This window comes from Parambassis ranga, chromosome 3 (genome assembly GCF_900634625.1).
Source record: "Parambassis ranga chromosome 3, fParRan2.1, whole genome shotgun sequence".
In the NCBI taxonomy this organism is placed as follows: Eukaryota; Metazoa; Chordata; class Actinopteri; family Ambassidae; genus Parambassis; species Parambassis ranga.
Window position 1 is genome coordinate 8,703,508 of NC_041024.1, and position 21,291 is coordinate 8,724,798.

Sequence of the window (21,291 nt, forward strand, 5' to 3'; positions counted from 1 at the left end):
GGAAATACATATGCATTAGACTACGACTGCTGGGGATGTTTACCGACAGTAACCACGCAAACAACTACAGGTAGCAAAGCCTGAAACCAAGACATGTTTAATTCATGGCAGATGCAGCAGAGCACACTGGCTATACACCTGTATCTGTGAAATAGCCAGTGCTTATTGGGAATGGACTGTGTTGTGTTTGTGTTTGGTTCTTTGCAGTGATGTGTGTCTGTCAGGTTGTCATGCTGATGTTTAATGTCTGCTCTGCTTTTTTTTTGTGTGTGTGTTTGAGTGTGTGTGTGTGAGAGAGAGAGGGAGGGACCCCAGGAAGTGATGCTGTCCCTCTATGAGGAAACATTCTCAGTCCATTACCCTGCATGTAGATATAATTAGTGTAAAGCAGGAGTTAGAGCCAGGCTTGCTACAACCATCTGCCAGGTGTATTACCTTTTTGTAATACTGGTGGACAGATTTGTTTTTGTAATGTGAAGAATTGTACCACTTTTTTTAACCTCATTTATTACAAATTGCTTATTGGTATTATTGCTGACCACGGCCTGTTGCACAGCAGTTTTTTTTTCTAACCTCTCACTTGACGTGATTTTTTTTCCCCTCACAACAAAGAACAGTATTATTTTGTGTTTTTTTTTATGCTTTCTTTTTAAATATTGCATTTATATTGATCAATGTTGATCGTCTTTAATTCTGTTATTTTCTTTGGAAGTGTAATTTTTCATGATAACAGTTTCTTTGAAGTGTGTGATGTGTTGGAAAATGTGTTATCATTAGCATTTAATGGTGAGGAGATTGATCATGGGGTCCACGGATGCAGAAGCTTTGTATTGTTTTTTTCTATAATTGCATTCTCAGTAGCGTGTAGGTTAGCAGTTCTAGTGGTGGAGAACCAGGCTCACTTTTGGGGCATTGTTAAACGCACCAAGGCGTGCTAACGCAATGTTATGCTTGGCTGCAGCTCACAGTGACTGGGGTTCACACTGAGGGGCAGAGGACTTGAGGGACATCCAGCTCAGCCTTTCATATCCTCCACATTGCCATTTTTGGTTTTAAGCGGCAAACTGCTACAACAAAGCTACCAACTCTGTGCTCATTTTGTCATGTACACTTGATTTCAATACATCGTATTTGATCATGCCTCACAGGTGAACTGGACTGACATGCCTATATGAGTGTGTCCCTTATGTACACATCTGTGCTTGTGCAAAGGCCGCTGCCATGGTCAGAAAAAAAAAAAGAATTCTTACAAGGATGTAGTCACAGAGGGTGACCTATAAATGTCAAGAAACTGCCCTTTTCTCTCTTTTGAGCCATTTATCCAGGCTCCACTTACTGTGATCATAGATTACTTCTATACTGATTTCCATCATTGAGGTTATATTTAACTCACACTTGAACTTGAAGTAACACACACACAAGTTAACGTCTCTCTGAAATGGCTTTTAGACATTACTCATTGACTGTACCAAAGTGGCAATTATGAACACCCTGTTTGTTTTTATCAGTTATTTACATGTGGATGTGATGTGTAGATGTGTATTGTATTGAGACACAATATTACAAATTTGGTATGGGTCATTGTAAACAACCCCACCATTCCTTCTTTTCCGTCTTTTGATTTCTGATTTTCTAAACCTCACAACAGATACCAGGTATAAAACGCCTAATATACTGCCAAATACAGAGATTTACTTGGTGCCAGTAGGCTTCATCATTATTGTGTGGATGTGTTTGGCAACTCCTGATATTACCTTGCACTCATTTACATTAAAAGTTTCCACACTGCAAATTTAAATTTCTAATCATTTCATTTTTAAAATCTCAGACATTTATAAAAAAAATAAGAAACAACAAACACAACAACAACAAATGTTTTGGCATCATTTACGTACCTCAGACCCCAGAGCCAGCTAGTGGTAGTATTTATTTAACAGACTTGTACACATCTTCCAGATTTCCACGAAGATAGTTGGGGCTTGTTAATGTGGGAATGACAGAACAGGGGGGAAAAAGCAGTCAAATCACAGCTCAACAAAGGAAAACACTTTGATATGCATTAGACTGGGATAGGCCTCAGTTACCTATAACAGTGCTGGTTTGCACATTACCCATAGGGATTGTTATAGCACTCCAACAATCCATCCCCACACCTCCTCTATTTTCTTTTCTTCTCTGTCCGTCTAACTGCCTCACTGTTTTGTACTATTTTAGTCGAGTCCAAATTACAACCATTGCCTCAAAATCATGGCACCATCATGGGGCCATTTATTCTGTCCACTTTGTCATCTTCTCCCTCATCTTCACATATCTTCCACTGTTGTTCTCCTTCCACTTTCCATTGCTTGTTGCCTCTCCTCACTTTTAATCCTGTCTGCTATTTTTTTTCCATCTGACAAACCAGGCTACACACACACACATACACTTAACTGCAACACATAAAGTGAAGGGACAATCCTTCTGCCACTGGTGTATTGCCAGGTAATGATCTTTAATTAGAGCCAGCCTAATACACAGAGGCAAGCTAACAAGCTGTCTGCTACCTTCTTTTTTTAAAAGACTTGCTGAGGAACATGGCACACACATTTATGGCACCGCTCAGATGTTAAACGTAGCTTTCCTTCTTTTGTGTGAACAAAAAAAAACCTGTACACACACATTTTCTTAGACAAAATAATGTGAGTCTTTGCCATCCATAGCCTGACCTTACCGACCTTACCTACACACAGCTGTCCATTAGAAGAGGGTAAATTCTGACTTTTGTTTTCCTGCCCTTAGTCCATTGTTCTATTCTGAGGTAACAAAAAGGCAGAATCACAATCACAGCCTAGTTTTCTCTTGTTACACACCGGTCTTGTATTGTAGCACAGTTTTTTTCTTTTTTCTTTTTCTTTTTTAAACTCTTCTGGGTCTGTATCCACAGGCAGCTGATTGTGTGTCAACAGATGTGATGAAGCTCAGCATTGACAGCTCATGGTGCTGGCATGGAGCTCAATGGGTGCACAAAAACATCAAGACTACTACTGTCTTATCACGCACCTGTACTCTTTTATGAAGTTTATTTCTATACTGAAAGCTGCTGCTCAGGCCAGGATCCATCTGATATATTTTAGCTAACCTTTCTAAAGTAGAGCAACAATTAGAGCTAATGAAAAGGTGAGGTAATGTCAGATTTTAGACAGAAACTATTCGTTTTTTTTTTTTAAATGGAAATATATGTAATCAAATATCAGAAAGCGTTGTTTATAATGTGCCTTGCACTATGCAGCAAACTCACTCTAAAGATTCCACTTGTAGATGCAAAGAACAGGGCAAATAGTCATCATTAGACAGAACATGCAGCACCCTGCCAATCCAGCTCGCCGTGTTTTGATTTATGGCGGGTGTAGAAACGTGTGTTTGATCTTGCTAACTTCAGCTTGTTGTGTCAGTCACTCCGCAGAGAGAGGAAGTCACTTCACTGTCTGTGTTTTTCTGAGTCTGCATGACTACTCTCTTCTTAAAGTGATCAAATACAGCAAACTTCATAAGAGTGGAGAGAAGGGGAGGGAGCGGGAGATGAGAGGAAAGGCTCATCTGCATCTGTATTTGAAGTGGCAAATGCAAATGGACCAAATGATCTGACGAGAGGGAAAATGTGAATTCCTCTCTGCAGCTATTTGCAGTTGAAAAATGAAACGCTCTGTTTTCTCTATTGGACGGGGGCCTTTTACATTTTTACAAAATGCCATCGTATCAGACATGTAATAAACCAGCGTGGTTCCATCGTGAAATTCCCAATGATATTCTCAAACTATTCAGAGCAGCGATTAGTCTGTTTTGTTTGAGATTTTACTTGTCTTATGCTGCAACAGCAGCAGTGTCAGCAGCAGGGTAAAAAGCTGTGGGTTTTGAGATGCACAGTTTAAAGACATATTTTACAGCAAAGCTGAGAGCAAGAAGAGTCACAACAAGCTCAGCAGTCGGCTAGCTCTTCTATCATTGTTTTGAATAGTTTTTCTTCTCCAGTGTGCAGAGTAAAGGACAGCGGCGGACTGAGAACTGTGATAGACTGGTAGTTCAGCATCATCGCGCTGTGTTCATGACTTGCGCAGCGGAAAACTCTGGTCTGTGTTGACTGTTTTGTTTCAACCTCTTCTCGTAGATGTGTTCATTGTTACTGCAGCAGTGGCAGTGTAGCTTTAGTCAGAGAAAGGAAAAGACAGGCAGGCCCTGCTGCAACCCAGACATCTCTTTCTGTCTCCCTGTTGAGGTTCCCTGCCTCTGCCTGCTTGCCTGCCTTTTAACATTTCCAAACATCAAGACCGCAGTAGAGGAGTGGAGGGATTGAAATGAGTGAAAGGCTCATCTGGATCCATCAAAGCAGCAACTATAAATGCAGCAAATGATCTTGCATGTGGAAATGTGAACTCATTTTGCTCCTATTTGCAGATAGAATAAAGACACGTGTCTGGCACTCTTTTAATGTAACATGCAACTGTTGTATTGAGAAGTCAGTCTGAGTCTAAAATAGGTTACTTTATCAGAACACAGATCCTCATTTTAGACCAAAAAACAAAGTAAAACACTGATCTCCTGTCAGCAATGGAACAATCCTCTGTGCTTTGAATGCAAACACTCAATAGAAGCTTAGCAGTCAGGGCAGCCAACAAAACAATCAATGTCCTCTCTGCTCTAGGTACAAATGAAGCAATAAACTACTTTATTTACAAGGACACACACCCATTAAGTGCTTTGGTTAGATGGATCTGAATAATGTCCAGTATGCCAAGATTTAAGAGAAAAATGCGTCAGTTGAGGGAACAACGCCAAGTTTTGCCCTTTTTCAAAGTTTTATGAAGTCGTTTGTGGCTCCAGAAGAAGCTGCACAAAGTGACTTTGGTCACTTGGACCTGAAGATTTGAAATGTTTTTTTTTTTTTTTTTTTTTTTTTTTTTTTTTTTTTTGTAGGCAGCTCCTCACTCCGCTGCTGGACTATGGTTACTACTTAATGTGCTACACACATAACTTACCTGAACTGGGCACTGACCTGTCATCTGTTTTTGGTGTATTATAGGAAGAGTACCATGGACATCACTGGCTGCATTGATTTTCTTTTTAACTGTCCATCAGTGTTATAGCAGTGTAATGCTAAATCGATGGAGTATGCTTTTAAGATAAGATAAGATAAGATAATCTTTTATTAGTCCCCCACAGGAGAAATTCACACTGTTACATCAGCCAGGGAAGATAGAAGCACACTGTGTAAGAAGAAAAAAATATTAAAAATAAATATAAGTGAATACAAAAAGAATGGATTCTTGTGATGATAACAGAATAAAGTGACTTGTTATTACAACCATATTTAACCATTGATGGTGCTGCTGTTATACTGATACTGATACTGAAAAAGTGAGAAACTACAGTCATGTGAAAAAACTAGGACACCCTTTGAAAGCATGTGGTTTTTTGTAACATTTTTAATAAATGGTTATTTAATCTCCGTTTCAACAATACAGAGAGATTAAAGTAATCAAACTAAACAATGAAAACTGAAGAAAAGTCTTTTCAAGATCTTCTGTAAATGTCATTCTACAAAAATGCCTATTCTAACTGAGGAAAAAGATAGGACACCCTCACATGTATTCCCTCTTAAATTGGCTCAGATCTCACACAGGTATATCACACCAGGTGCACATAATTAGTAGATCGTTACTCTGCATGTTGAATGAGGCTTGCCCTATTTAAACCTCAGACATTTAGTTTGGTGTGCTCCTGACTGTTGAAGTGAGAGTGAGCACCATGGTGAGAGCAAAAGAGCTGTCAGAGGACTTCAGAAAAAAGATTGTAGCAGCCTATGAGTCTGGGAAGGGATTTAAAAAGATCTCAAAAGATTTTGAAATCAGCCATTCCACTGTCCGGAAGATAGTCTACAAGTGGAGGGCTTTCAAAACAACTGCCAACATGCCCAGGACTGGTCGCCCCAGCAAGTTCACCCCAAGAGCAGACCGCAAGATGCTAAAAGAGGTCTCCAAAAACCCTAAAGTGTCATCTCGAGAACTACAGCAGGCTCTGGCTACTGTTGATGTAGAAGTACATGCCTCTACAATCAGAAAGAGACTGTACAACTTTAACTTGCATGGGAGGTGTGCAAGGAGGAAACCTTTGCTTTCCAAGAGAAACATCAAGGCCAGACTGACATTTGCCAGAGATAAAGTTGACAAAGACCAGGACTTCTGGAATAATGTGCTTTGGACAGATGAGTGCAAAATTGAATTATTTGGACACAACAGCAGAGGACATGTTTGGCGTAAACCAAATACAGCATTCCAAGAAAAGAACCTCATACCAACTGTGAAGCATGGAGGTGGAAGTGTCATGGTTTGGGGCTGCTTTGCTGCAGCAGGACCTGGTCAGCTCACCATCATAGAATCCACCATGAATTCTACTGTGTATCAGAAGGTGCTTGAAGAACATGTGAGACCATCAGTTAGAAAATTAAAGCTGAAGCGGAACTGGACCATGCAACATGACAATGACCCAAAACATACTAGTCAATCAACCAAAGATTGGCTGAAAAAGAAGAAATGGAGAGTCCTGGAATGGCCAAGTCAAAGTCCAGATTTGAATCCCATTGAGATGCTGTGGGGTGACTTGAAAAGGGCTGTACGTGCAAGAAACCCCTCAAACATCTCACAGCTGAAAAAGTTCTGCATTGAGGAGTGGGGTAAAATTTCCTCAGACCGATGTCGGAGACTGGTAGATGGCTACAAGAACCGTCTCACTGCAGTTATTTCAGCCAAAGGAGGTAACACTCGCTATTAGGGGCAAGGGTGTCCTATCTTTTTCCTCAGTTAGAATAGGCATTTTTGTAGAATGACATTTACAGAAGATCTTGAAAAGACTTTTCTTCAGTTTTCATTGTTTAGTTTGATTACTTTAATCTCTCTGTATTGTTGAAACGGAGATTAAATAACCATTTATTAAAAATGTTACAAAAAACCACATGCTTTCAAAGGGTGTCCTAATTTTTTCACATGACTGTATTTAAGAAATCACATTTTAGCCAAAGTGTTTTGACACTGTATCTAATATTTTTTTCTTAGATAATTAGGTCTACCACCACAGCATGTGTTAAGTTAAAGAGGACGCTTTTATCTTCGAATTTCCCCAATCCAAGCAGCGATTTTGCTTGAAATTCTTCTTGACTAATTCTCTTTAAATAACCTTTGTCAGTTAATGGTTACAGGAGTGCAACTTATGAGATGAGACCCGTTTCACATCTCACATGTTTTGCAGCTTAGACGAAGGCGTCTGTTGAGAAGCTAGTGAGGCTTCAAAGGAACGGGCAGTTAGGTGTCACAGGCAGGCAGAGTCACAAGAAACTGAACTTGTTAGCACTTTGATCATGTTCAGTAGAAAAGGCAAGGGTCCTGTTAGGGAGAATAGAAATGCACTTTTGGATAAGAGGTCTTGATAAAGTGTGGGGTTTTGGCTTGCATTGCTTAGCAGTATGAAACAGGACTGGTGGGGCTACATGATGAGTTTAGAAGGAGGACAGAGGGAACGGACATGGTAAGAAAATTGTGGAGCAAAAGGATCAGCAGTAGGGAATAATTGTCATCTGCTACAAAGGAGACTTGCTTACAACAGGAAGCGAGAGCAAAAGGGTTAGATAATGAGAGGAGACTCAGATTTTCAGCTGTGGTAAATGTTCACTGCGACACTGCTCATTTCATCCTTTTAAAGTTCCCCACTGGCTCTTGTTTGCCTAACGAGGTTTTGTGTGAATGTGTCAGTGTGTATGTACGGATGTGTACGTTGAGTATGCGATCGTTGGCTTTTTTTTGCTTAATTTTGCAGTTGGTTCCTTCTTGCCTGCTCTCTTTCCTCCCTTTATCCTTATTTATTTGTCAGAGGTTGTGTTCAGGGACGTTCCTTGTCATTCGTCAGCTCGGCCCATAAAACACACTGTCATGACTGACTGGCCACGCTCCAAACTCATTACCGATTGGCTGACAGAGCGGGTCGCTCTGTTCTGCTCTGCTGTGTTTGACTCCTGTTTGCCAGACATTTCAGGCTCAGGAAACTTTAAATGCGGTGGTGTCTCTCTTCTCGCGCCACTCCTCTCAGCCTCACACTCAAGGTCACATGAATATGGATTTAGCCTCTCCAGCACACATACTGATGATGAAGTCTAAGATCTACTCAGAGGGATTATAATTCAGAACGTAGGTCTGATCTTGGCATCTGGGCGTCGCTCTGTTCCACTGTCTGTCTGAGAATGTGTTTTAAGGAGTAAGAAAGATGAAGAGGACTGCTGTAGGAGCAGAGAGCTGAGATGAAGAGCAGAGAAAGGAGAATGAATGATGATGGTGGAATCAGGGGAGGTGGAGCTGGGTGGTAGTGTGTCGTGTATGAAAAAAGGGAAAGAGACTAGGAGATTGGAAAAGGGCAACATACAATGTTATTGAGTTTCTGTTGCGGCTGATCAGCCATATCCATTTCATCATATTGAGCTGGCTGCACGCCACAGTCTGCTGCAGAAAATTTGTCCTCATCACTGTGTGTGTACACGGTGCATACTGCCATGGTGTTTGTGTGTATCCATCCAGACTATGACTGTGACCTCATGTGTATATAACTTTATATTCATTTGCTTTGCATGTGTTTACTGAAGTGCTTCTGAGATGTCGTGTGTTATTCCATCGCTTTGTACTTACTATGTTTTCCACTCACTCATTTTCTTTCTCTGCTGTTGTCTGCCTCGCTTGTAATTTAATCTGTAATCAGATTAACCTCTTTGCTTCCATTCATTTAACGAGTCAGTCACGCATCACCTTTCTCTCACTCTCCACCTTCATTCTCAGTTGTTTTCACCGCTTTGTCTTTGTTTTTTACTCACAGAAAACAACAAGGCACCTTTACAAAGGTCTCGCTCTCGGCAGAATATAAATGGGAGTTCGGCGGTGGTGAAAGCTCCCTCTGCCAAGGAGGCCCATAACGAGGCTGAGGGCCATCCATCTGCAGCCAGGGCCAAGGCTTCTGCAGGCTCAGAGTCAGGCCGCAGGTACAGGAACATCGCAGGTCACAGCTATGGGATGGACAGGGAGAGGGTGGTGGAGAGAGAAGCGATTAAACTGGCTGAAAAAGAGAAGGCCGAAGCAGAGACTCCGGTCTTCCAGCCGTCCTCTTCTGGCCCTGCAATCAGCAATTGTGGCACCAATGGAGAGTCAGATGTAGAGGCTCTTCTAGCCAAACTCAGAGCCTTGTGAGGTTCAATTGTTATCATTTCCTAAATCACACACAGCATGAGTGTTTCTATCTAAACAATGTAGCCTGAAAGATTCCCTTTTATAGGATATATAGCGTTGAGAAAAAAGCCATAAATAGCAAATAATTACATAATAATCTTTTAAATAAAGCTTTATAAAAAATATGTTTATATACAGCTACTTCATGCTTTTAACATTTCATGGTACAGAGATAAAAAATTCTAGTGAGCACAGAAAGCTGCTCACACTTCAAAGTGCAAAGGCCAAACAGTTGGCTTCACCTTATATACTTCAAACAACTCAAAGATGAATGTAGAAAAGCACTTTTTTTGTACAAAACTTATTCAATATTACGTCAACTTTTTATTGGCATTCATAACATATTTATCATAATACTTTGTCCTACGTATATTTTTGTTCCCTTTACACATTAGCTATTGCATTATGCATGTGGTCTAGTATATGTAAGCATCTTCTTTCTTTTTTCTTTTGAGATTTTTCATTACTATTGGGGTGTTTTACATCCAAAGCCTAATTAAAACAAATAAAATCTATAAATGTATACGTTTTTCAAAAAGGATCAATATGTATAAATTGATATATTTACAAGAAAAGTAGTAACAGTAGTTAGATGTCATTAGATTTTGGTAATTGCCCAAAATGTGACAAAAAAGAAACGAGTTCACCAGATCAGACGCTGTTTTTCTTTCAACATTCCACTGAAATCACCCACCTAAAATGCTTTCTGTACCTTTATTCCTACTCTTGACAACTTTTATAGTTACATTTACAATAAAATGAAGCAAAACTGTATGTTTTTGTCTGTTTCATTGTTCTCATTGTCTGTCTCACAATGGTATTGTTAGTAATAATAATAATAATAGCTATTAGTGTTAAGTGTGTTTTGGATCACATCCTGTCAGTCATCATCCTAACATGTACAAGTAAACTCAAAGCAGCACTGGTGAAGATTGCATGAGACAACACAGCACCAAAAAAGACAAACGTTACCCGTCCATGTCCTAGAATTGTCTGTGCAGATGCTCTTTAAAGGCTAACATTTATCACTGCAGCTTTAAGACTTGACAAAATGTAAATAACCTGGCAACCAGTGAATTCGGATATGTGCTTTTTTTACATTTTAATCGTTTAATTGTTAATTGTTGTGGTTTACCCTTGTATAAACATGATAATATCTCTGATAAGCAAGAAGATGCACAGAGAGCTTGTCCAATACTATTTGAAAGAGGGCAGTTGGACAGGCGACATCTTTGAGCCTCTAAATGAACAATTAAGAGGCAATAACATATGCACAGGTACAGAAGCACTACACTAATACACTAGACAGAGAAAAATTGGAGACAGAATTCTGAGTGCCAGTTCCACACCGACGTACACATCACAGGGAGTCCACCTGTACTCAAGACCCGTTTATATACCATTACTGTTAATCACAAGAGATGTCAGTACAATTTTTAGAAATGACTTAAGAATTAACTGTAATAATCCAGTGAGTTAATTGTCATTTTGTGACTGCCCTGTTTTGTTAAAAAGTGCAATAATAATGTCCATATGGAATTAATAGCTCCTAATAGCATGTGCTATGATTTGTGGTTTATAATCCACATTTCATAGGTATCTGCAGTACACAGAGCTGGAGCTTTGAACCCTCTTCACAAAGAGTAACACTGTGAGAGTAAGACAAGTTATTAAATGGCATCATTTTGTATGACTGGCTGTGGTACCATGTGTTCTGGGATGCTACCCTTTATTTTTATTTGCATCATTTCTACAAATTGAGAAGAGGCTGTTGTGAAATGTGCTGTTGATCAGTTTTTAAACCGTGACAAGAAGCTGCAATGTGCAGTGACCTTGAAGAGGTTTTCCTTAATTGATTTTCATGATTGACGGCATAATGGGCAATAATTTATGAAAGGATTTGCACATAAAAGGTGACATAATAATGTGTAAAGAAAAGCAGGTAAAATACCTTCAGAGCCTTTAGATTGTTAAAAATGTACGCTTAATTGAAAGCTTGTGAAAAGCATGTGTGAGCATTGATCACTGTCTTTATTAATTAATCACAAAACTATTGTATTATCCAGTTGCAAAGATTAAGTGCAGAAGCTCCTTATAGAGGCAGAACTGAGGAGGACCAGGTGACAGTGAGAGAGAGAGAGAGAGAGAGAGCTGCTGAATGGTTAACCCAGTATCTGAACATGTCTGCTTGCTGTGGCCTGGCAGCTGGTGAATATCATCAGCACAGGGACCGGCACAACTGTCCCCATCTCGAGCCAGAGACAAACATCTCCCCAGTGATGCAATCAGTGATTTGGGAGAGCAAAGCAGTTGCAAAGCGAGCTCCTCCAGTGGCCTTGATTTAGCTTTAGCTGGCTGCAGTGTGGTTTAAAATCAAACCAAGGTCTTTCATAGAGTGTAAGAGCAGTCACCCTTTCAGTATGTCAGGTTTTTTTTGTAAAATGTATGCCTCAGAATAGAGTTTCATTCATTTTTTTTTCCAGTTCCACTCATTATCTCTGTGTTCACTCCTTTTTACAGCTTCCTGATTGTTAATGCGATCTAGAAAAGTGGGTGTGTGGGTGTTCTTTCCAACAACATGATTAATGTGCCGTAAACATGCTTCTGATTTTAAAGTGATTGAGTTTCATACAAATTCAGCAAAACCGCCAATGTCATGTGTTTTCGATTTTTTCAAGGTCTTAATACGAACAGCACTTTAACCACTAACCACTTTAGCAGTTCAGTTAAAGCACATAAATAAATATAAAACACTTTATTAAGTTATTAGGCTTTCATTCACTTGTAGGGCAGGTTAATAAGTTCTCTTTAGTTTGGATCCTCTGTCAGTTGCCACAGTTACCACAAGGTTTGAAGAAAGTGTGTCTGCAAACCAGAGGAAGTCTATATAAAGCTATCAAAGTGCTTTCCACAGTTTGAAATGTCATCATAAAATGACTTACAAAGCAGCTGCAAGAAGACACAGCTCCATCAGGTAAAAAAAAAAACTCAGATGAATCCACCTTTCTCTGTGCTGTGGTGAAATCAGCTGTCTGAGCTGAAGGTGAGTGAACAGTTTGATTCTCTTTTGCAGGTACTGAGGTCTCTTTTTTTTGTTTAGTTAGTTATGTAAATCTCAACATAAGGTAGAGTCTCATTACCCCGTGTCAGGATTTGTCTCAGCAGCTGAAGGTTGGCAGCAGGATCCCCTTTTATACAATACTGCAGCTGGCAGCTATACTATTACAGTGCAGCACAACAACCTGCTGCTACAAAGCAAAAAAAAGGAACCTTAGTCAATTGTAGAGAACATTTCTAAGGCTGTTGTGTTCAGAGTAGTGGCCACGTTTGCTTAACAGGTTCGACTATTTTGCCAGTAGAACTGTGTCATTTTGCCTGTTTTGCAGGGTTGTGTCCACTAAACTCCAGGTACACAATAACAAAATGAATTATTTACTAAGTGCATCTCCTCAAACATGAGTGTGTAGTGATAAATTCAGAATAGTTTGGTGCTTTCACAGCTAGAAAAAAACTGAAACTGCATTACACACAGAAAACAGTGTGTGTGTGTTAGGTAGCAACTGTGTTCCCAATTGCTAGCTTCCTTCTTCAAAATTTAAAAATGATTACAGTTTGTTGCAGCATCTGTGCCGGCCTCTTCCGTTGAAAGGAAATCAGGAAAATGACCAGCTAAACTCATTGACGCTACAAATTGAGAGGAGAAGGAGAGCATAAGGAGGGTAGGATCTTGTTATGCTGAGGGAGCCTTCATTACTCACAGGCCTGTGTTCCATCCATGAGGTTTATCTTTGGGCCTAATAAAGTGGAGCAAAACATATTGTGTAGCAGATTGCAATCTGGGCTTCTTTGATTGGAGATGAAGTTAAAAATGTGTCTGAGGATTTGTGGAGGGAGAGAGAGAGAGAGAGAGAGAGGATGGGGTGTAAAGCAGATCAACAGATTTGTCACTATTCCCCCCTGTCCCCCCAGAAGAGTCAAAGTGTAAGTTTATAACTGCCTGTACACATCAATTTCATGGTGCAAAAAACACTTTCTATTCTGAGGTTGCTTAGTGACTTTGTGCTCCCCTGTTGAAGGTGTCAGTCGCAAACATAGATGGAGGTTAGGGAGGATCTACAGCCCACAGCACAATATATGTAAGTGAAAATAATTGGCACTTGGATTAGTCATTTGCATTTTACACCCTAAGAAGTATGAGGTTTTGTCGACATACCGCGATTCAGTGGAAGCAGATAGAGAGCAGCATCGGTCACGCACCTCACACAGTCACTGTAGTTCAGTAGGTGTATGAAGCAAAAGAGACCTGAAGATGCTTTCGGCTGTGGTTTGGTAAGTGAAATGTGAGCTGTTACAAAGTCTGTGTGTAGACTGCTTTATTGATTAAAAGTAAAGTGCATCTGTTCCCTCAGACATGCGACATGAGATGGACGACCTAAAACTACAGTTTGTGGTTTTAGACCTATTATGTTCTGTGCTGTTTCTTTCTCAGTTGTTTTTTTTATCCCAGCAACTGGTTCTAGCTGTTATCTCTCTGTTTCTGAATGATGAAATAGTTCAGTCAATAAATTTCCAAAACTTTTTGCTCACTCTCGTTCTAATAAATAGAAGACCTGATAGACTGATGAAGATCGTGGCCTCCGTCTTAGTCTGAACATGCAGCTGCTTTACAAGCTTTGACTGCAGACTTTACAAATGGAACTTAAAGGGCAGAGAGGTACAAAATAAAGGTGCCAACTGCAGCTGTCAATGTTGTGTCAGTAAGTCTATAGCCTAGATTGTGTGATGGAACAGATCGTGTGCTTACTTTGAAAGCTACAAAAGGCCACACCTATGCAGGCTACATCCTCTGGAGGTTCCAGTTTCCAGTTTGAGATGTGCAAACTGTCCCCTTAACTTGCAAGCTTCCATTGAGATAAGGGATATCATCAGCCATGTGCAGTCTAAAAATTGACTTCTTCTAATTTTAGGCCATGAACTTATCAATCACCCTGTTGTGTGCGTAACATCTGATCTCTGTTAGTTTCTCTTCTGAAGTGTTAGGCTGCACTGGAGTGAATCACGATGTCGCAGAACCTGACTAATCATTGTCCTGCTCGAGCAGGGGTCACCTTGTCGTTGGGCTCAGATCCAGGTGGAGACAGTTATGGTTGTAAACCAACACCCTCGTCGTGTCATTCGGGGACGAGTCAGGCTCTCGCTGTTCTTTATTGATCAAACCACATTTAGAAATGTTCGCGTCTGTGCAAACAGCAACTTAAATCAGCAATGAAATCTTCCCACCTTACTTATTATTCCTCCCGCATGCCTGTCTACCAGCGTTTCCTGTAGCGTGGCGTTGCCCTCTCTTTTCCTTACCGGGGCTACCTCCATCTGTCACTGCAGGTGTGTTTTTTTGTGTTTCGTCTCTGTGTTTCTTTGATCACTGTTGCAGTGGACCAGTGTAAAAATTTTGCCCTCTTTCAGTTCTTTGTCTTTGTTGTTCTGTCTCGCAGAGATGTTTGCTGATGTTGTTTGTTGTTAAAGCAGTGAAACACAGAAAATTCATCCCCCGCTGCTTTTCAAACACACAGCGCACATTTAGCAATCATGCAAAATATCACAACAGATACCGAATACCTTGCTGCCTGTCCCAATACGCTGATTTATTCCTTCGTCAAACAGCTGAATAGCTTCCTGCAGCCTGAGCATTCTGTGCGTTCGTTTGTCTGTAGTCGGAGCAAATTAGTAAATTTTTGGTTGGCTGTTGTTTTTGTCAGCAGAAGCCGATCTTTGTGGGTGGATTCTTGATGGTTTGGCTTGCAGGAGTAGAGAAAAATTACTGTTATTCTGAAAAACTAAAATTATAATTATTACCTTATGAACTTAAAACACCTGTTTTTCAGCAATAAACATATATATTTATAAATCTTTCTGGTTTTCTTATGCTTATATTTCACTTATAGGGATTAAAAGACCTGCAGTTTGTTTTTGGTGTGTCTAATGTTGTAGTCAACTCCCTGAGGGCCGTGGCACTGAGCAGAGTGACAACTATAAAAACACTCGGTACAGTTGTGCTTTGTTGGCAGCGACAGCAGTGTGCACATCTGGCTTTGATCACCATGGTGATGGTGATGCAGGGAGTGACAGGGCATGCAGAGCAACGCAGACTGACTCCCAGGGGAATCATTATCCTGTTTAGTAAGCATAATGAGAGAAAAGGTGTTGCACCTCAGCTGACTGCGGTCCTTGTTTAAAGCAGAGCACGACGTATCATAGCTGTAATTAAAGAAAAAAAATATTTATTTATATTTATATATATAAAAATATATATATATAAAATATATATATATATATATATATATATATATATATATATATATATTTTTATATATATAAATATAAATAAATATTTTTTTTCTTTATATATATATATATTTTTATATATATAAAATATATATATATATATATATATATATATATATATATATATATATATATATATATATATATATATATATATATATATAAGAGATGCTCGCAATCCCTGTACTATCAGTAAATTAACACTGTGAACACTCTGTCACAATATGGTGTGACGGTGTGCTCTTGAATGTAAGTAATTATCAGCTGTATTGAAGTGTGTCACAGTCATCATGTCGTTGAGCTATTAAAGTCTACAAAGACAAACAGAAAGAATAGTGTTTGATTAGAAGCTTCCCATTCCACCTTTCTTCGTTCAAATGGGAACTCCATACAGATTGTAAAATGATTGCAATTGTGCCGAAATGTGCACATTTAAAAAAGGACACTTTGTCCTATGAACTGGTTTGTTCTGTCTACAGTTTCCCACTGTTGTAAACTGTTGTTACTGGAGTATCATTGATGTCTGCACCCTTCGTTCAGCCTGTGAACATCTGAGGAGCATGTTATAACACTCAGGCGTCTCCAAAACAGCCTTATTTTATGACAAAACTGGAGGAGCTGGTGTTTGAGGGTCAGCAGTCTTCTTCACAAAGAAAAAATTGAAAAACGTAACTATTTCTGAACAGTTACCACCATCTCAAAGAAGAAAAAAACAAAATCCCAGACTGTTTGGATTTTTACTGTGGAATTTCCACCATCTCAGCCATTAACAACAGAACCACCACAGACCACAGCTGTGTAGACCCAGCTCCTGGTCCCTGCCTCTGGAAGAGATGGTGACCTGTTCCTATGTATTGCCTCTGGCTCGGTTGTCATCTTGGCATTGATGGAGATGTACCATAGGCTTCATCCTCATACAGCGCACCCTCTCATTAGCGTGCCAGGGAACAGCAATGGCCTCGGGGAGGGAGGCCAGGTTTGCTGTCACAAACGCATTTGTCAGGAGCAAACAGGTATCTGGCAACATGAATCTGTCATATGGGGACAACCTGACCATCACTTATGTAAATGAGATTTTCCATTCATTTGTTATTTGTAATCATTAATCCAATCTTTGTCAGTACATGATGATATATGTTTACCATGTCTTTATCTTAGTATTTATTAATAACTCTGCAGCATACATGCCCCTCTTTGAACTCCTCAGAGTACAGATGATTCCCAAAGTAGCTGTTGGTGCCTCTCTGTGAAATAGATTTTTTAAAGCTGGTAAATCTTTTGGTACTGAAAGGCGTCCTTGTTACTTGACATCTTCGTTTTTCTTACAGAATAATTTCTTTTGCCACAGCCTTGAAACTGCATTTCAACATCTCAGTCAGAGCCTCATGTCAGAGCCCATCGATCATGTGTAATATTTACTTTTTTCTCTCTGTATTCTGTTTAGTGAAAAGTGTACCTGTTGCTGAGGTGTTTTATTTTTTTTTTTTGGTCTCACACATTTGTGCTAACATAACTATGCAGCTGAGCACAACAACCAGTCATCGGAGGTCAGACACCATGACTACTGCCTGCTGCCAGTACGAGCGCTGTGGTAAACTGCCAGCAACTGTGTATGCCGGCCGGGTACTTGAGCAACCGTTCAGCCCCAGTTTCCACCAACAGAGCAGCAGGCTACCATAATAAAATAAGACAACTGAGAGTCTTCAAATTAGAGCACCGGCACCAGCTTCTCCTGCACCTGTTGTCCGAGATGTTTAATAGTGTCTGAATAGCTGATGTGGGGTGATGCCCTGGTAGACAGATATTAGGCTTTATTACGCAGTTGAACAGCATGATGATGATCATGCTAAACAGCCACCACAGTCACCTCAATGACCTTTGTCTACTACATGCACAGAGGTAACAGAAACTGCAGACAGCCCTTAGGCCATAATAATGTAAATATGCAAAACAAAATAAATGACTAGTCGAGAAGAAAGCATGTTTATATACCAGGCTGTAAACATCTTTATTTCTGCTTTAAATTTGGGCATAGAAGTCCATGTAGATTAACTCACTTTTAGAGCCACCCCTAGAGGCCATGGGGGAAACAGCAGTTCTTGAAGCTTCATTTCTCAGGCAACGTACCAGCACAGGAAGTTTCTGATCATGAGTCACTCCACCCAATTAACTCAATGTTGCCTTGGAGGTTAAATTAGATATAATTTCCTTATGTTTTCGTTTAAACTGTGCTGATTTTCAGACACATCACAACTATTCATTAAATGCTGTTTGACTAGTTCATACCTAACGGTCATTCCTGTTCCGTTCTGCTGGATGTCAGGATCTAAAAGTAGAATAGTCATCACTGCAGCCGAGTACAGATACATAATAATCCTGTCACGCCCCAGTGGGACTGAGGCAGATCGTATGATCTTCATGTGTCCTGAGCAGCAGAGCATGCATTATCTTTTCTCTCTCTCTCTCTCTCTTTGTAGTAAAATGTTCATCATCTAGCAGCCCCTGACATCCACTGATGTCATAATCTCGTGGATCTAGAATTGTCAGACAGGTTGTGTGTCCACAGACTCAATTGCAGAACTTATTAACAAATGCAAGCTTATAATTCCTTAATTTACTGTCTGATAAATCTGTCGGCTCAGCTCACCTGTTGCAATTTTGATGCCAATGAAAAAAAAAAAACTCAGTCCACCCCCCACGCCCACCCACCCACCTCTTCCCCATATGAGCCTGTGATCAATAAACCTCATAAGTCTTTTCCTCCGACTGAGCGAGCTTCTGCTCCCTACCCACTGAGAATCACTGAGCGTCAGACAGACCAGACACACTCCTCCTAAAGGTGCCTCCTGTCGCATACAAATCCTGACTCTGTCCTACTCAGCTCCGCCTGGCTCTGCCACATGCACGTTCCTCCCTTGAGGCCAGAGACAACCAGACAAGTAGATAACGTTTTAGCGTCCAAGAAGAAGATTAATATGGTGGGCTGCATATTGTTTGTGTGTCTAAGTGCTTACATGGATGTTGATTGGTTTTGAGGCTATATTTAATGCATGCACTTGCATGCAAACATGCAATGTTCAGTGTTATTTTACAGACATGTTCAGCAAATTGCATTAGCGTGAAAGCAGCCACAGCCATATTTGCCTAATGAAGGAATTAAGATTAAAATGAAGTTTGGGGCCAAAAGCTACAACATGCTTCAGAATTAAACAGCTTGTCTCATCTAATTTGCAAATCTCATAAAATGTTTTGAAATCTCTTTGATTTAGGACCGCTGTTCTGCAATGTAAATCAGCTGATGAATGAATGACTTAATTGTTTCATTAATATGTATGTGCATGTCAAGCTCGCCTTGTAGTCAGATGTCAACATGATTTTGGGACAAACTGGATGCCCAGTTCTGACAGACACATGTTTAAATACCAAAGATTACACGCATTATCATCAAGCTGAGCAAAAGGCACCCCAATTCAGGACTGACATGCACATTGGACTCAGGCCCAGGCAGGGCCATATATCTCATCTCACGTCACACATGGCTACACCGCTAATAGGAGCAGGAAGGTTGTGGTGCAAATGAGGAGTTGAAATAGATGACAAAAAAGGACTGGGAGAGGGAACTGACACTTTAGGTGGGCAGGAAGCCCACTGATCCTCCCCAAGGTTCGACAGACCGGGTCAGACGAACCAGCACGTGTTTAGCCTGCAGATGCTGAAATCATAGAAGTCGCAGCTATATTTGTTTCAAAGCCCACAACAGAGGCCTAATTGCTCTCTCATTATGAGTCATGCCACAGAGTATTCATCTGCAATTAGTGAGTGATTCAATGAATGTGTTTGTGTTCATACATGGCATTGTAGGCATGCATGTGAGAAGATCAGCTCCGGAGACTGAACTTTGATGTGTTTTCTTTGATAGTGTCCTCTGGCAGATAACACTACTGTGTGATTTAGGGGTGCAGGGGTTAGAGTGCCTGAGTCAGCTCCAGCTCTTTGCTCTGGGAACAGCCAGTCTCCCACTCGTTTGAAATCACAGCAACGTACAGTCCATCTGAAGAATCAAACTACCACAGGCATTTTCCAGCAAAGCGATAGCTGAGACTTTATCTACTGCACTGAGATACAGACACAGCCTGAATTTTATTTTATCTATGGCCCCATCAATGTGACCAATTTTCACTTTGTAGCAAGATATTTTCATCAAAAGAATCAAAAAGAATGTATTTCTGGGGGTAAGTCATTAAGCTGATGTCTTTAACAAACTGGTTCTATTAAAGATCAAATGACAAAGAGCCTGGATGAATTAGTAGGGAAACACAACAAATTCAGATGCATTGCAGGTACAATTTAACAATTAACATCTGAACAAGCCCTGTGGCATGTATGCAAAGTTTGATTCTGATTTTTACAGATTACAAAAATATTTTTGAAAGACTGTCGGCTTAGCTGATAAGAAACTGTGCATATCTAATGGCTGTAATGCTGGTGGGATATGTCAGAAGAGTAATGCTTTCTCATTGGACTGAGGTTGTCTTTACAGCATGTCGCCACACTGTCACAGGAATAATAGTAGGGTTGCTCCAGCTATGCACCCTCATGTGGACATGTGTAAAGGTGCATACAAAATCTGCTGATTGGCACAGGTCCATGCTTTATACCTGTTATACTGTCTGAAATCTAGCGTCTCTGTAGTGCTGTGGGAGGCTTTTGCTGGTGATGTTTGGGTCCACTTCAAAGAAAAGAGTCAACTTGATTCTTTATGGAAACAGGTTGGATTTATTCACTGAGTCATCGTTTGTGTACAGTGAGTCCAACCCGAACACACACAGCCACAGCTACGTACTTGACTCCCCCTATTTACCACTTGCCCTTTGCTGCTTTGGGGAATATTTCCAGCTCTGTGGTCCTCTTTGCTGCTGCTGTGGGCATAACTGCCATAGGTTTAGCAGTGTGTTCCTGATGCTTAATGATTTCCACATCACTATTCCGTTTAAATACTAGATATTAGTGTGAATTAAATTTCAGATGAATGCTATTTCTTCATATAAAACAGATTTGAAAACATTTTAAGAAATAGAAAGTTGTAGCAAATGACAATATTCTGGACATTTTAAGGTGCAAGTGATGTCAGAAAAAAATGATGCTACTGACGTCTCGGATAGGCAACCTAACTGGGCTGGCTTGGTTATTATTATTGTTATTATTAATATTAACCCTCATGCATTGTTCGCAAACACTACCCTAATGTGTTGTTCGGGGACAAAAACGTCCCCTAACTTTAACGGTTTTAAAAATATATTAGATAAATATTTTTTTGAAATTTTTTTGCATAGACCTTTTAATTAACTTCAGTTCTAATCAACAGTAGTGAAAAAATCATTTTCCCCCAGGATTTTAACCCTTTAATCACCAATTTTATAAGGGGTGGTGCTGAAAATTGAAAAAAAAAAACACAAAATGGCTCATTTTTAATAGAAAAGGTGAATGTGGACTGGATTCTTTTTAACCTTTATTACAGTCTTGGTCATGTCAAACATCAGTAAAAAAATTGACTTGATTGCATTATTAGTTTTTGCACAGCACTGGATTTTCTTTTTTTCTCCCTAATGTGTTGTTCGGGGACAAAAACGTCCCCTAACTTTAACGGTTTTAAAAA

The 21,291-nt window shown here is 40.0% G+C and overlaps 1 protein-coding gene across 1 annotated transcript in view; it reads left to right on the forward strand.

The window, feature by feature from the left end:
* The window catches only part of LOC114433767 (protein diaphanous homolog 3-like), a 114,939-nt gene extending 104,999 nt beyond the window's left edge, over positions 1 to 9,940 (forward strand). The window contains exon 28 of the mRNA XM_028402434.1: positions 8,887 to 9,940. Coding sequence (XP_028258235.1) covers positions 8,887 to 9,254 — 368 coding nt within the window. The 3' untranslated portion in view covers positions 9,255 to 9,940. The remainder of the gene's footprint in view (positions 1 to 8,886) is intronic.
* Positions 9,941 to 21,291: the final 11,351 nt, after the last annotated feature.